Below are 15,243 nucleotides of genomic sequence, written 5' to 3' on the forward strand. Positions count from 1 at the left end.
CTGACTGTACCTTACCCAAAATGCAGCGAAAATCCTCATGCATGTGTTTGTCACCTCCCACTTGGATTACTCAAACACACTCCTCACTGGTCTCCCCAGCTCCACTATTCAAAAGATCCAGCTCATTCAGAACCCTGCTGCCCAAACTCCATACTCACATCTCACCAGTTCTGGCCAGGCTCCACTGGCTCCCCATCATGGAACGGATCGACTTCAAGATCCTCACTCGTATTCAAATCTCTTCACTCTCTGGCACCCCCCTATCTCTCCGACCTCCTCCCCAATCCACCACCTGCTGCCTCCACTTGACTCCCACCCTCCGGGCCACCATCGAAGGACGCGCTTTCAGCCACTATGCCCGGAATCTCTGGAACACTCCCTCAATCCCTCCGCCTTGCCCCCTCTCCCCTTTTTGAAGTCCTGCCTGAAAAACTTCTTTAACCGTGCTTTCCTTTAAGACAGAATACTGCCTCAGTGAATCCTGCTAGGATTGCCAAATGGATTGACTGAACCCCTGAAGATCCAGCTTGCTAAACATAATATTATTGATCACACCATAAAATAAATGTTTCCCAGCTTTGATAGTGAATTTATCCTTTCATTACAGGCTAACATTTTTAATAGTAAACATGTTCTGAAAATGGACTTTTAGCCCATCATCTGGGTGAACGACTGGCACAGTCAGCATCCTGGGGCATGTTTTGGTAGCTAGTTCCCAGTGACTGGTACTGGCCAACTCGATGGCCAAGACTTTGATGGTCAGTTTGGCAAGCTCTTTACCAAGACAGCTTCTAACTCCCCCGCCAAAAGGCAAGTACTGAAAGCGTTCACCTTTCCCCTTCATTTGGTCTTCAGCAAATCTGTCCGGATTGAAAATTTCAGGATTTGGGAATATGGGAGCAGTATCGTGTGTGTCTCGGATGCTGTAAAGCACGCTCCATCCTTTTGGAATCTGATAACCCTGTTGTAAAAGGAGAGTACAATAAATCATATTTATTTAGCCATCACTTGGTCTCACCATCTGAACTTTTAGATTATCGAGTGTGAGGAGGAACAGAGTGAGAATTCTGTTTGAGAATTAGGTGAGAGTGGGAATTCGGTGCAGGTGAGACCTTGTAAAGGAGAAACAAATCTCCCAAGAGCCTGCACAAAAGGTCACATTCCTGTGGCGATAGGTGTTGAGTAGATATTTAGTATATAAAGAGTGTGAACAAGGGAATAAAAGGTGTGAAATTACTTGTTTTTACCTGTTTACCCTGAAACTGTTGAGATATATTACAAAACATGTCTGAAAACCTGGCAGGGCATCTGAGACCCATTCCATGCACATTGTGTGCCACGTGGTTCATGTGTTCCAGACAAACACGTATGTTGGAAGTGCCTCCGGCTGCTTATAATAATAATAATAATAATAATAATCCTTGCATTTGATATAGCGCTTTTCACGTCGGGAGGACGTCCCAAAGCGCTTCACAGAACACATTGTAAAATGAATTGACTGTGTATTTGTGGGCGAACGCGGCAGCCAATTGCGCACAGCAATGTCCCACAAACAGTCGTAAATTGAAAATGACCAATTTTTATTATTGTTTTAGGTTTTGGGGGGATTATTATTAGGCGTGTGTAGTAAGGAAACTTGCCCAAGGTTTCGCCCTGCCTGGAAATGAACTCAGGTCTCTCACTTGCAAAGCGAGTGCTCTAACCACTGAGCTACAGGACTGCTTGAGCTTGAGCTAAGGGTCGCTGAACTTGAGGAGAGGCTACAATCACTACATAGGAGGCGGGAGACTGAAGAATGTATGGATCGAACTTTTCAGGAGGTGGTCACCCCACAGCCACAGAGAGAGTTCAGGAGGTGGTCACCTCAGTTACACAGAGGGCTCAGAAGAAGGGGGACGTGGAGCAAAAAAAAAGGCAGTACAGAAATCTCCTAAGAGTGTGGCATTCACAAACCGGTTCTCGGAACTGGATACCGGTGAGGACACCTGTGGCGAGAAGAGTCAAAAGGTAATGGATGTTCAGGGGGACAAGGAGAAAAAANGCTAACGCTGTTGTTATCAGGGATACAACAGTTAAAGGGATAGACAGGCATTTCTGCCATAAAAGATGGGGATCGCACATGGTATGCTGCTCCCTGGGGCCAGGGTGCATGATGTCACCGAATGGGTGCAAAATATACTACAGGGGGAAGGGGAAAATCCGGAAGTTGTGGTCCATGTCGGGATCCATGATGTAGGTGATAAAAGGGCTGAGACCCTACAGGGAGAATATCAGAAGCTTGGGCAGAAGCTGAAGAGCAGGACCTCAATGGTGGCGATCTCGCGATTATTCCCAATGCCTTTTGCAAGTGAATACCAAACCGGGAGGATCAAACATATGAATGCCTGGCTGGAGAACTGGTGCAGGAAGCAGGGCTTCAGGTTTCTTAAACCACTGGGACCACTTCTGGAGCAGATGGGAGCTGTACACGAGGGATGGGTTACACCTGAGCAAGGCTGGGACCAATGTCATTGCAACAAGGATAACAAATGCTGTGGGGAAGCGTTTAAACTGATTTGATGGGGGATGGGGATCAGAATGTAGCATCAGTGAGGGAAACAAGTTACATAGTGGACGAGGAGAGACAAATAGAAATGAAACAAGGAATAGTCCAGCAAAAAGTGGAAAGAAACGGGTGAGAAATGTAGAGCGAATTAAGCCGGTCTTGGAGTGCATGTGTGTAAATATACGGAGCATGACCAATAAGCTTGGTGAGCTGCAGGCTCAAGTCGCCACATGGGGCTATGATGTAGTGGCAATTACGGAGACTTGGCTCAAGCAAGGACAGGAATGGGAGCTGAATATTCCTGGCTACAACCTATTCAGGAGGGACAGGGAAGGGGAAATAAGGAGGAGGGGTAACTACTCATTAGGAACACGATCACGGTCCTGGAAAAGAATGATATGGTAGAGGGTCCAAAAACTGAATCTATTTGGTTAGAGTTAAGGAGCAGAAAAGGAGCTGTTACTCTGTTAGGTCCTTACTATAGACCTCTAAATAGTGGGAAGGAGATAGATGAGCAAACTGCAAGCAGATTTCAGAGAGATGCAGAACCAATAGAGTAGTGATAATGGGAGGATTTCAATTATCTTAACATAGACTGGGAAACACACAAGAGCAAGGAACTCCTGAAATGTGTGCAGGAGAACTTTCTGGATCAGCATGTTTCCAGCCTAACGAGGAAGGAAGCAGTGCTGGATTTAGTTCTGGAAAATGAAGTGGGGCAAGTGGAGCAGGTTTCAGTAGGAGAGCATCTGGATAACAGTGATCACAATATCATTACGTTTAGAATAGTTATGGAAAAGAACAACAATCAATCAAAGGTAAAGACCCTCAACTGAAAGCAGGCTAATTTCAGTGAGCTCAAAAGGGACCTGGCCAAGATATATTGGAAAAAAGATTTGCAGGTAAGACAGCAAATGAACAATGGGAAGCCTTCAAGGAGGAGATAGTTCAGGAACAGAGCAAATATATTCCCACAAAGGGGAAAGGAAGAACAGTCAAACCTCCCTGGGTGACTAAGGAAATTGGAATTAAATAAAACAGAAAAAGGAGACTTATGAAAAATGTCAGGTCCAAAACACACAGGATAATCAAATAGAATATAAGAGGTACAGAGAAGTAAAAAGGGAAATAAGAAGGGCGAAGAGATTGTAAATGAAAAGATTAGTAGGAAACATAAAAGGGAACCCCTAGTATTTTATAAGCATATCAAGAGTAAAAGGTTAGTCAAAGGCAGGGTGGGTCCAATTAGGGACCCGAGTGGAAATCTTCTTGTTGAGGCAGAGGGCATGGCTGATGTACTTTGCAACAGTCTTCACAAAAGAAGACGATGCAACCAATGCCACAATATTGCAGGTGTGTGACCAGAAATTGGATATGATAAAAATCAACAGAGAGGAGGTACTAAAAAGGCTGTCGGTGCTCAACATAGATAGGTCATCTGGTCTGGACGGGATGCATCCCAGGTTACTGAGGGAAGAAAGGGTGGAAATAGTGGAGTCTTTGGCCACAATCTTTCAATCCTCTTTGGACACTGGAGTGGTGCCAGAGGACTGGAAGTTTGCAAATGTTACTCTTCTGTACAAAAAGGGACAGAAGGATAAATCTGAGAACTACAGGACAATCAGCCCAACATCAGTAGTAGGGAAACTTCTGGAGACTATAATCCGGGACAATATAAATTCTCACTTAGAAAAATATGGTTTAATAAAGGACAGTCAACACAGATTTGTTAAAGCCAGATCGTGTCTGACAAACCTAATACAATTTTTTGATGAAGTGACTGAGAGGGTGGATGAAGGTAGTGCAGTAGACTTAGTTTATCTAGATTTTCAAAAGGCATTTGACAAAGTGCCACACAAGAGACTTATAAACAAAATAGAAGCCCACAGTATTAAAGGGACTGTGGCAACATAGATCCAGAACTGGAGACAGAAAGCAGAGAGTGGTAGTAAACGATTGCTTTTCTGACTGGAGGGAGGTGTGTAGTGGTGTCCCTCAGAAATTGGGACCACTGCTCTTTCTGATCTATATTAATGATCTGGACCTGGATATAGGGAGTACAATTTTCAAGTTTGCAGATGATACTAAGCTAGGAAAAGTAGTTAATGGTGAGGAGGATAGTAGCAGACTGCAAATGGACATAGACAGACTGGTAAAATGGGCAGACACGTGGCAGATGAAGTTTAATGTGGAGAAATGCGAAGTGATGCATTTTGGAAGGAAGAATGAGGAGAGGCAATATAAGCTGATGGTACAATCTTAAAGGGGGCAAATGAACAGAGAGATCTGGGGGTCCACATAAGCAAATCTCTGAAGGTGGCAGGACAGGTAGATACAGCTGTTAAGAAAGCATACGGGATACCAGGTTTTATAAATAGGGGCATAGAATACAAAAGTCAGGAGGTTATGTTGAATATTTATAAAGTGCTGGTTAGGCCTCAGTTGGAGTACTGCATTCAGTTCTGGGCACCGCAACTTTCCTAAAGTTGTTAGGGCATTGGAGAGGGTGCAAAGGAGGTTTACCAGAATGGTACCAGGAATGGAGGACCTCAGTTATGAGGAGAGGTTAGCGAAACTATATATATAGTTAGCGAAACTCCCTAGAGCAGAGAAGATTAAGAGGGGATGTAATGGAGGTTTTCAAGATCATGAGAGGATTTGATAGGTTGAACTGGGAAAACTGTTTCCACTGGCATGTGGGTCAGTAACCCGAGGACAGCGATTTAAGATTGTTCGGAGGTTAGGAAAAAATTTTCACCCAGTGAGTTGTTTGGATCTGGAATGCATTACCTGAAAGCGTAGTGGAAGCCGATTCAATAACAACTTTTAAGAGAGAGGTAGATGGGTATTTGGGGAGGACAGGATTGCAGGGCTATGGAGAGAAAGCAGGACAGTGGGATTAAGTTGGATTGCTCTTTTCAGAGCCGGCGCAGACACAATGGGCCGAATGGCCTCTTTCTGTGCTGTGTAATTCTATGATTATGACAGAAGATCTTGCGCTTCAACTGTGCTTACAGTCACCTCCCTCCCACTGGCTCGGGGTTGGGCTCCGCTACTGTTATGAGCTCTGACATACTGCCCCGTGTGAAGGGCACTATATAATTGCAAGTTGTTATTGCATTTCAATTTTATCCAGGACCTCCTTTTTGTCACATCAAGTTCCATCACTGATGAAGCTTTGGTAACATCAATTTCCATTCTGATCATAGAAACACCAACCACAACAAGATTACATTTGTATAACGCCTTTCACGTCGGGAGGACATCCCAAGGCACTGGACAGTGGACAGCATTTCAGACCCGAGCTGGGGTCAGGGCGGGGGGAGGGGATGGGGGGTGGCCAATGGCATGGTGGAAGAGGAGGGTTTTGAGGCTGGACTTGAAGGAGGCTAAGGAGGGGGCGAGGCGGAGTGATTGGGGGATGGAATTGCACAGGTTGGGGGCAGAGTGGCTGAAGGCTCTCCTACCAATGGTGGGTCGGGGGACGTGGAACAGGCCGGAGCTGAGCAGAGGGAGTGGGCGGGTTGGTAGGGGGTTAGGAGGTCACAGAGGTAGGGTGGGGCGAGGCAATGGAGGGTTTTGTAGGTGAGGACTAGGATCTTGAACTGGATCCTCTGAAGGATAGGGAGTCAATGGAGTCGGGTGAGAATGGGGGAGATGGGGTCACGGAGTTTGGTGCGGGAGAGGACACGGGCTGCAGAGTTCTGGATTATCTGCAGTCTGTGGAGGAAGGAGTTGGGAAGGCTGACAAGCAGGGGGTTTGCAGAGTTGAGCCTAGAGGTGATGAAGGCATGAACAAGAGTTTCAGTGGTCTGAGGGGTGAGGTAGTAGCGGAGTCGAGCGATGTTATGGAGGTGAGGGAAGGCAGAGCAGGTCATGGCTTGGATGTCAGGAAGAAAAGACAATAGAGGGTTGAACAAGACACTTAGGTTCCTGACTGGCTGGTGAGTTGATGTGTGCAACCATGGAGGTTGATGCTGCCAGAGCCTGAGGTGCAGAGGCGCTGGCACGACCCAATCAGGAGGGCCTCAATCTTGTTCACATTCAACTGTAGGAAATTTGCCCTCATCCAGGATTTGATGTCCGACAGGCAGTCTGTCAGGACAGCAGTGGTCCTGGAGTTGAGGGTGGAGGCAGAAAGATAGAGTTAGGTGTCATCCGCATACCTATGGAAGTTAACCCCATCTCTGCGGATGATGTCACCAGAGCCCTGGTGGGACACCAGACGTGACAGTGCGAGGGCTGGAGGAGAAACCGTTAGAGGCAACAAAGTGGAGATGGTGAGAGAGATAGGAATCGAACCAGGCAAGGGCAGGTCCGCGAAGACTAAGTAAAGAGGAGAACCGGTGTGCGAGGATAGAGGGGTCGACAGTGTCATTAGTGACTTTGACCAGGTCTGTTTCCATGCTGTGGGCAGCGTGGAAGCTGGATTGGAGGGGTTCAAAGAGGGAATGGCAAGAAACAAAAGAGCAGAGCTGGGACTCGACGACTCGTTCCAGGACCTTGGAGAGGAATGGGAGGTTGGAGATGGGGCGGTAGCTGGAGAGGAGGGATGGATCTAGGGAAAGTTTTTTCAGGATGGGGGTGATGACGGCTGTTTTTAGGGGGGTGGGAACTGTACCGGTGGACAATCCGAGATTGATGACGTCGGACAGGAAAGGGGCCAGAAGGTGGAGTTTGCAGATGAGGAGAGAGGTAGGAATGGGATCGAGGGAGCAGGTGGTGGGTTTGAGTTTGCGAACAGTCGCAGTGAGCGAGGAGGGAGCGATAGGGTCGAAGGAGTATGGGGGGGATGGATGGGGGATGGGTCATGAAGGAGAGGTGTTGTGGGGGTGGCTGTGGACAAGGCTGAGGTGGCTGAATGTATCCCTTTGATTTTGGATTCGAGGAAGTCCAGCATCTCCTCACAGTTGGCATTGAGGAGAGGATGGGCGAGGCATGGGAAGGTGGATGGAGGAGACAACTTGTGGTGGAAAAGAGAAGCCTGGGGTTGTCCTTTGCCATCAAGATAACCTTGGAGTAGAAGGAGGATTTGGCAGAGGCAAGAGCGCAGCGGTAGACCTTGGTGTGGTGAAGCCAAATCTGCCGATGGACCATTAGTTTGGATTTGGTCCAGGCGCGTTCGGCAGCTCGGTGCCTTGAAGGAAAGGAGATGGCTGGTGTCCCGGGGGATCTACGGGAGTATGAGGCAGTTCGGGAGTTGTGGGGGGCAAGGGAGTCCAGAATGGAGGAGAGGGAGTTGTGGAGAAAAGAGAGTGAGAAGTGGAATCAGTCAGGGAGAGCCAGAGGTGTAGAAGTTCAGATGACTCCAGGGCAGTGGAAAGGGAGGGCATTTTTTTTTCCACAGGTGGTATGTGATGGAGGAGGGTTGAAAAAGGGGAAGGGCTACGGAGGTTTGAGAGAGCTGAAGTGGTGGTCCGAGATGGCTTTATCGATGATGGTGATGTCCGAGACAGTGAGGCCCCGGGTGATCACCAGGTCAAGTGGGTCGGAGGCCACGGTCGTGGGTGGGAGAGTGGATGAGGAGGGAGGAGATGTCAGCAGAGGTAGACCAGGAGGGGATGAAGTGGAGGTTGAAGTCGCCTAAAATTAGGAGGCATTCAGAGCAAAGGAAGAGGGAAGATAGGAGGGTGGAGATGTCTGAGAGGAAAGTGGGAGAAGGCTTGGGGGGAAGGTAAACAAGGAGGATTTTGAGGGAAAGCCTGGAGGTGTAATAGAGGGTAAGGTGTTCAAAGGAGGGGAAGATTCCGGAGGAGTAAGGGGAAAGGCTGAGGGGGGACCGGGAGATGAGAGCCACACCACCACCACGACGATTAGGCCGTGGAGGTTGGTGAAAGGTGTAACCTGGATGTGTGGCCTCAACCAGTGGGAAGGTGTCGTCTGGGGTGACCCAGGTTTTGGTGAGGGCGAGGATGTCGATATTTTCCTCGACAGTGAGGTCATGGATTGTGAGGGATTTGTTGGTTAGTGAGCGGACATTCTGCAGACCGATGCGGAGGGGACAGTTAGTGATGGGAATGTTGGGGAGATGAGGTGGGGGGCAGATGGGTTGGATGGGATGTGAGTGAGGGAGGAAAGATTGGCTCCCATGGGTGAGGGCCAGTGAGCCTTGTGGCGAGAGTCGGAGAAGGGGCAGTCAGGGTGGGTGCTGTAGGACAGTCAACGGCGTCTACCATGGTGGGCACGATGGAGAATGTAAAGGGAGGAGCAGAGGAAGGATAGGAGTCGGGGCAGATGGAGGGAGAGGAGGTTTGAGCGGGTGTAGTGGAGGGAAGGGGACGGGGTCGGGAACATCTTGGGGAAACAGCTCGGGTCAATTACGGCAGCCAATGTGCGCACGCTGAGACTCAGAGTGGACAGGAGAAGCAGAAATTGACAACACAGAAGAAGGCCATTCGGCCCATTGTGTCTGTGCAGGCTCCTTAAAAATAATTTAAACATGTTCTTCATAAGAACTGAACTATTAATTGATATCTCACAGCAACCACATATTAATGGACATGTATCTCAAGACTCAACTGGCTATTTAAGTGAACCAGTGGCTCGTTCCTTATCCCAAACCATCTCCCTCTCTCCTGCAGGAATGCGTGAAGTGGGAGGAGGGGGATTCTCCACCCACAAGCACAACGTTTTTAAACACCAGATCTTTTATGCTCTTTGGTGCCCCCCATGACTCACGATTTCCCTTCCCGCGCCCACCCCCCTGCCTCCCAAGAATTAGCATTCCCTTTGACCGAATCCAGACCAGATGCACATCAAAGTAGAAGAATACCCTGTGCTTATCTGACGCAAGTAAAAATAAATTGGATCAGATGCAAATCTCAGTTCACAACATTAAATAGGCCCACTTACACCCAGATCAAAGGTCTGGAGCGCTATCCGATATCCACCAGACACAGGTGGCAGGATCCTCAGCACCTCCTGGACCACGCAATCCAGGTAGTGCATGCGGGAGATCTCTCTGAGATGCAGAAAGTCACCGTCAGGCACACAGTTGGCTTGCAGCTCTCGTCTCAGTTTGGCAAGGGCGCCCGGGTTCTTCATCAGCTGCAGGATGAGAGATGTGGAGGCACTGGCTGAAGATGCGCAGGCAGCGAACATTAGCTCCACTGTGGCCTCCTGCAATAAGGATATTACATGAGTCAGTCCTGAGAACCAGATCCATCTTAATATGATACAAAGCACCTGGGCTTTTGTTTTCCTTTCATAGTCAACCTGAGCTGCTATTTAGGATGGAAGAATGTTATCATACACAGCCTCAAGCTGAATGATGGAGACTTCTGCTCACTGGGAATCGTGCTGATTTTATATCTAATGCTGCTAGGAATGTAATGTATTTAGACACTGCTGGTAGAATCTGTTGCAATGCTAAAACTGAATGGAAACATATTTTTCCCTGTTGGAATCACCCTGAGGATGAGGATTGGATTGCACACACTTGAAGCTTGTCAAACTATCCGGTGGCCCTCGAATAGAACTGATCTGACCTGTTTCCAGATTTCATCACCTTGAGTTCTTGCATACTGATCTCCATGTCATGTTCTTTTCTGCTCTCCATTAGGATATTGAGGGCATCTGAATACCCCTTGCAGGAACCGGACTGTAACTTGAATTCAGTGGCCTTCTCAATGTATTGATGCAGTCTGTCACGAGCTTGTAAACCCTGCAATCAAGGAGAAAGATTTATAATTTATCTTTGTTGTCTGACTATTGCTGCTTCTTCAGTTAAATACCCTGACACACTATTTTCTCACCACTGAAACTGCTTTGCTCCTCCATTGGCCTGGTGGACAAAAAGACTACTTGGTACAGCTCGAGGATATATTAGTCTCTGTTATGTGATCCAAGCTCTCCAAAGAACCATGTGAAGGTGTGTGAATGTACAACAACAACAACATTGCATTTATAGAGCGCCTTTCACGTCGGGAGGACGTCCCAAAGCGCTGGACAGTTGGGTCGGGACCCGAGCAGGGGGGATATGGTCAGGGTGAGGGGAGGGAAGGGAGGGAGTGAGGAAGGGGTAGAGAGTCGAGAGGGGAGGTGAAGGCACGGATGTATATGTCAGATGACACGATTGGGCTCAGCTGTGATCTTGTGATAACCAGCACTGAAATATTAAAGCTCACCCATGAATAATATCTGCTTGGGCGAGATATCAGAGGGTATCTGGTGCCTGTAGAACAGCACTTCACTTGAAGGAGAAGAAATTCAAAACATCTTTTGAAGGGGACCAAATTGGAGAAGAAAATTTTATTTTAAAATATACTGCTCTGCATTACTATAAGTTTGAAAGTCCATCTTTGTTTTTTTTCTCTCAGTGGAGGCTGGGGTTCTTTGATACAAATCAAAGTTGCGGTTTTGAGACAGTTTCTGTGACCTGGAACGACACTTGATTATCTCTAATCGTAGAGCCCCAACCAGATTCAAAAATAAAACAGTCAAAATAACTATTTTTTAGAAAAAAACTTATTACAGTGAAATTAAAGTAATACATTGGATTTTTTAACTTTTTTTCTTATTCTTGAAATTGTAAATGCATTCAAAACAGTCTAGAAGTGTTTACGGTGTTTATAATGGAAGTTCTCACATTGTTATAGTACATATAATGTTATAATTTTGTCTGGTCCAACAGTACAGCATTAAGGAGATGTGACGGTATCTGTCGAATTCCTCTGTCCTGAAAAACTCCAGTTTCTACATTTTACGTACTTTAGCGCTGCAACCTAGTGGCAACTAGCAGTTACCCCAGTAATACTATATAATGATGTTTTATGGCCTATTTTCCTTGTGTGTTAATGAACAGTTTTAGGGACACTAATGTGTCCCTCAGTTGACCCTGAGGCTGGACAGTAAACATCAGCGGGGCATTTGACTGTGGACCAATCACTTTCCCACATGTTGGGGATGGTGGGTGGAGGGGGTTGGGTTCAGCAAAAAGCCTCTTGAGCATGAACTTGTGGTGTGGAGTAGAACCCTCATAGGGAGAGCAATTGTTTCCTGTCTCTTGGTGTGGGTATGGTGTGTGAAGTGGGGAAATGCTGAAAGTAAATGAATAAAGCAAAGCTTACCTTTCTATAGCCACTGCCAGGGACATCCAGAGGCAGCGAAAAGATGTTGTCAGCGAGTTGCTCAAAGTTAGCAAAGAGGTCGTTGAACTCCTGCCGAGTGGGAGTGAATCCCAGGAGCACTGACACGGCAATGCGGAACATGAGCCTTTTACTCTCTGGATACACGGAAATTGGTCCTCCCTTGGCAATCCAGCTCCTCCTCGTCTCCGCCACCACCTCCTTGATTCGGGGCAGGTAGCTTTCTAAAGCATCATGACTGAAAACTCTTGCGTAGACCTAAACCCAAAAAGTTACAGCTATGGAATGTGGTTTGAAATGAAAACATGCATTGGTCCATAAATCTACATTTACGATCAAATCTAGTATATGTCACTCCTCTATTATACAGTTGCAATTCCAGTAAAATACAGGTATATATAGGCTAACCCTAACTTTAACCATTGTGTTAAAAGAGACATATAAAAAGTTTGACAAATAAACTAGCTTTACAGTAATCCTGTGCTAAGCTTTCAAGATGCGAATAAACATAATAGTGTTACTCAGTGAAAGGCTCATACAGAAAACAAGATCCATTCCAAATCACTTGATAGAGTTTGAAAGTCTTTATTCAATCTTCATCGAATCTCTGCTGCTTTGTCACTTAATAAATATATTGTCATCTTCTTGAGAAAGAGGCAGACATTGACAAACATTGGTTAGGTCTCAGCTAAAGTAATATGTTCAGTTCTGGGCACCACAACTTTAGGAAGGATGTCAAGGCATTGGAGAGGGTGTAAAGGAGATTTATCAGGAATGAGTGACTTCAGTTATCAGGAGAGCCTAGAGAAGCTAGGATTATTCTCCTTGGAGCAGAGAAGGTTAAGAGGAGACTTAATAGAATTTTTTAAAATCATGAGAAGATTTGATAGGGTAAACAAGGAGAAACTATTTCCACTGGTGGGTGGGTCAGTAAGCTGAGGACAAAATTTGTGGTGTTCCTTTTTTTCAAAAAAAACTAATTCTCTGTCAGTGTTTACTCCTTATATGGAATCACCATGACCCTATATCATATGTGTGATTTTTACTGGGGTGCCAGAAGCTGAATTGTAGGAGCCTGTAGGTGGATCAGAAACCTGGAGTAGGACGCTCATGTTGAGTTAAGTGAGGAAGTATTACACTAATGGTAACTAGCCGGAAAGAAATTGAGAGTATTCCTCAGTGCATTCCTTGTTAGCATAAGGAAAATATTAAGGAACCCCACAGAGTTAACAATCAACTCAAATGTTTCCCCCATAGGTTCTGATTGCAAATCCTCTCCTGGAATCTGTACCTTCCTCTTGCAGCGGTGGATGTCCCCTATGGAGTTTGCCAGGCTGCTCTGGCCAAGGAGTTCTTGAGTGCTTCGTGGCCACTGGGCACTGACCAGGTTGTGCTCTGACAGCAGCAGCCGTCGCACATGTTCCGCTCCCGTCACTCGCACCACTGGTTGCCCGAGCAAGTGCGTCCTGAACACGTTTCCGTATTTTTTTCTCCGGGAGGCATGAAAATCAGAACCCTGCAAAGTAATAATAATAATAATCCTTGCATTTGGTGTAGTGCCTTTCACACTGGGAGGACGTCCCAAAGGGTTCACAGGATTTACTATAAAGTGGATTGACTGGGTATTTTATGAGTGAAACATAGCAGTCAATTTGTGCACAGCAATGTCTCACAAACAGCCAAGGAGTGAGTGACCAATTTTATTTGTTGGACAGGACACCAGGAGAAACTCCCTTCTCGTTTTCAACAGTGCCATGGGATCTTTAATATCCCCTTGAACAGGCAGATGGGACCTCGCTTTAACATCTTATCCAAAGGAGGCACCTCCGACAATGCAACATACAACCAGTACTGCATTGGAGTTTCCGCTTAGACTAGATTCCAAGCCCGATGTAGGACTTGAACCTACAATCTTCTGACACAGAAGCGAAAGCTACCAATGGACCAGATTGACAAACATGAGATCTTGAGCTTTGAACCTTAGTCCTTTGAACTTGAATCTTTAAACTTCTGATCCATCAACTGAGTGAAGTTGACATATGATACCAGTAGTCATCAGGAATCTCTTCCTAATGCAGGTCACTGGGGCTAATTTTAAAAGCTACTCCCCCTGGTGAGTACAGCTGACTTATCACTGACTGGGAATTTAACCTATGCCTTTTTTTGTGTCACTCAATTTCACAAGAGACAATCAAGCCATTAGGGGAATTCTTGACAAACATTCTTGACCAGCAAATTCAAATGTTTTTTACTTTTTAAAAATTTTCTTTAAGTTGGAGTTTTATGCCAAACTCACTTTAACGTATTCCTTACTCCCCCATGGTGTCCTTATAGATATACTTTCTGGCCAAATTTTATAGTGCACATTGTCTGAAGCTGAAACTGTGTCTTATACACACATCATTTTAGTGCTCTATTCCACCTGAATGGGAGAAGATTCCTGTATATAGGATATGGATGCTTTCTATACCCTGCTGTATCTGAGAGATTTGAGACCAATGACTACTTGTTAGTACATTATCTGCTCTTGTGTACATGGTTCTTACACAAGTATAATAGCATGCCAAGCACTGATAGAGGCAAAGGACCACAACATGCAAAGTCTTGTGAGATACTGTTTGTCTGCTCTGTACAGTACATGTGTGGAAGTTAGACCTAAACAAACTGCAGAGTATTGTAGCTAATAATGAAACAAAAAACATCATTCACAGTCTATAATACCACAAGAAAATCAATGGTTACCCTTTACCCACTCTGTAACACGTATGTACAGAAGCTGACACTGAAATAGATATCAGCAGTTAGCTATCAGTGAATTATTCCCTTTTATCCTGTGTAGTTTGCACATACAGTTGCTCATGCTGAGATGGGTCAGAACATTACAGTACTAGACAGACTCTTTTACCCAGATGGTTCCCATAGGGAGTAAATTATCCTTCAGCATTCTTCCTAGTAGCCAACCGAGAAGAGGTTTGGCACAAACCTGAGAACAAGTTATCTGCATCCCCTAGTGGAGATAGCCAGAGGCCATCTCCAGTAGGGAATGTGTGGCACAGACAAGCTAATGAAACAAACAGTAACAAAGTTTATTTTCCTGCCTTGTCCTTTTTGGGTTACTCACTGGAACTGTAATCTAAGTTACCTGCAGGAGCCAGTGGAATGTTTCTCCAACCAGTGGCAACCCCATGGATCCTGGTGGGAGAGGCAGCTCCCAGTCTCTGTCTCGCTTTAAGTCCCACCGAAGCTTCCATAAGTACAGGCAAGCAGCCAGGAAAAGGAGCCCAGGGACAAGGACAGCAATCGGAGCGATGGAGAAGGGCAGCACCTCCGGGATTTCCATCTTTACACCTTCAGTGTTATAGCAGATTCCTATACCAGAGTCAGCAAAACCAAGGAAGTTAAAGTGACAAGTGAGTGTAACTGGTACTGTCTAACAGAATCCCCAGATGCCTATCAAAATGTGAATCGAAATGAGCAAATAGCCTGAATATATAGACATAGAAGCACAGTCAGAGGATTGGTATTTCCCTGTGCTGTGACCAAGAATCACCTCCCACCCCCTCCAAAAACTTCTGGAGATACAGCAGAGGGGAAAGAGGTTGTCTATGCTGT

At 46.1% G+C, this 15,243-nt stretch overlaps 1 protein-coding gene across 1 annotated transcript; it reads right to left on the minus strand.

Annotated features, from left to right (window-relative positions):
- Positions 1-601: 601 nt before the first annotated feature.
- LOC103177379 (cytochrome P450 26B1-like) lies at positions 602-14,971 on the minus strand. Its single transcript, XM_007891510.1, has 6 exons — positions 14,774-14,971; positions 12,923-13,147; positions 11,614-11,889; positions 10,053-10,208; positions 9,398-9,664; positions 602-961 (listed from the first exon to the last, which is right to left on the minus strand). The coding sequence occupies exons 1-6, from the start codon at positions 14,969-14,971 to the stop codon at positions 602-604; spliced, it is 1,482 nt and encodes a 493-aa protein (XP_007889701.1).
- Positions 14,972-15,243: the final 272 nt, after the last annotated feature.

The sequence above is a fragment of the Callorhinchus milii genome, unplaced genomic scaffold, assembly GCF_018977255.1.
Source record: "Callorhinchus milii isolate IMCB2004 unplaced genomic scaffold, IMCB_Cmil_1.0 Scaffold13, whole genome shotgun sequence".
In the NCBI taxonomy this organism is placed as follows: Eukaryota; Metazoa; Chordata; class Chondrichthyes; order Chimaeriformes; family Callorhinchidae; genus Callorhinchus; species Callorhinchus milii.

Bases quoted from the DNA above. Each gene is read 5' to 3' on its own strand.
- LOC103177379 (XM_007891510.1), bottom strand. From the start codon at position 14,971: ATGGAAATCCCGGAGGTGCTGCCCTTCTCCATCGCTCCGATTGCTGTC. The intron at 13,148-14,773 runs GTAACTTAGATT...ATTACTTTGCAG, and splicing joins CATTCCACTGGCTCCTGCAG to GGTTCTGATTTTCATGCCTC. The intron at 9,665-10,052 runs GTGATGAAATCT...TCCTTATTGCAG, and splicing joins TCAGTATGCAAGAACTCAAG to GAGGCCACAGTGGAGCTAAT.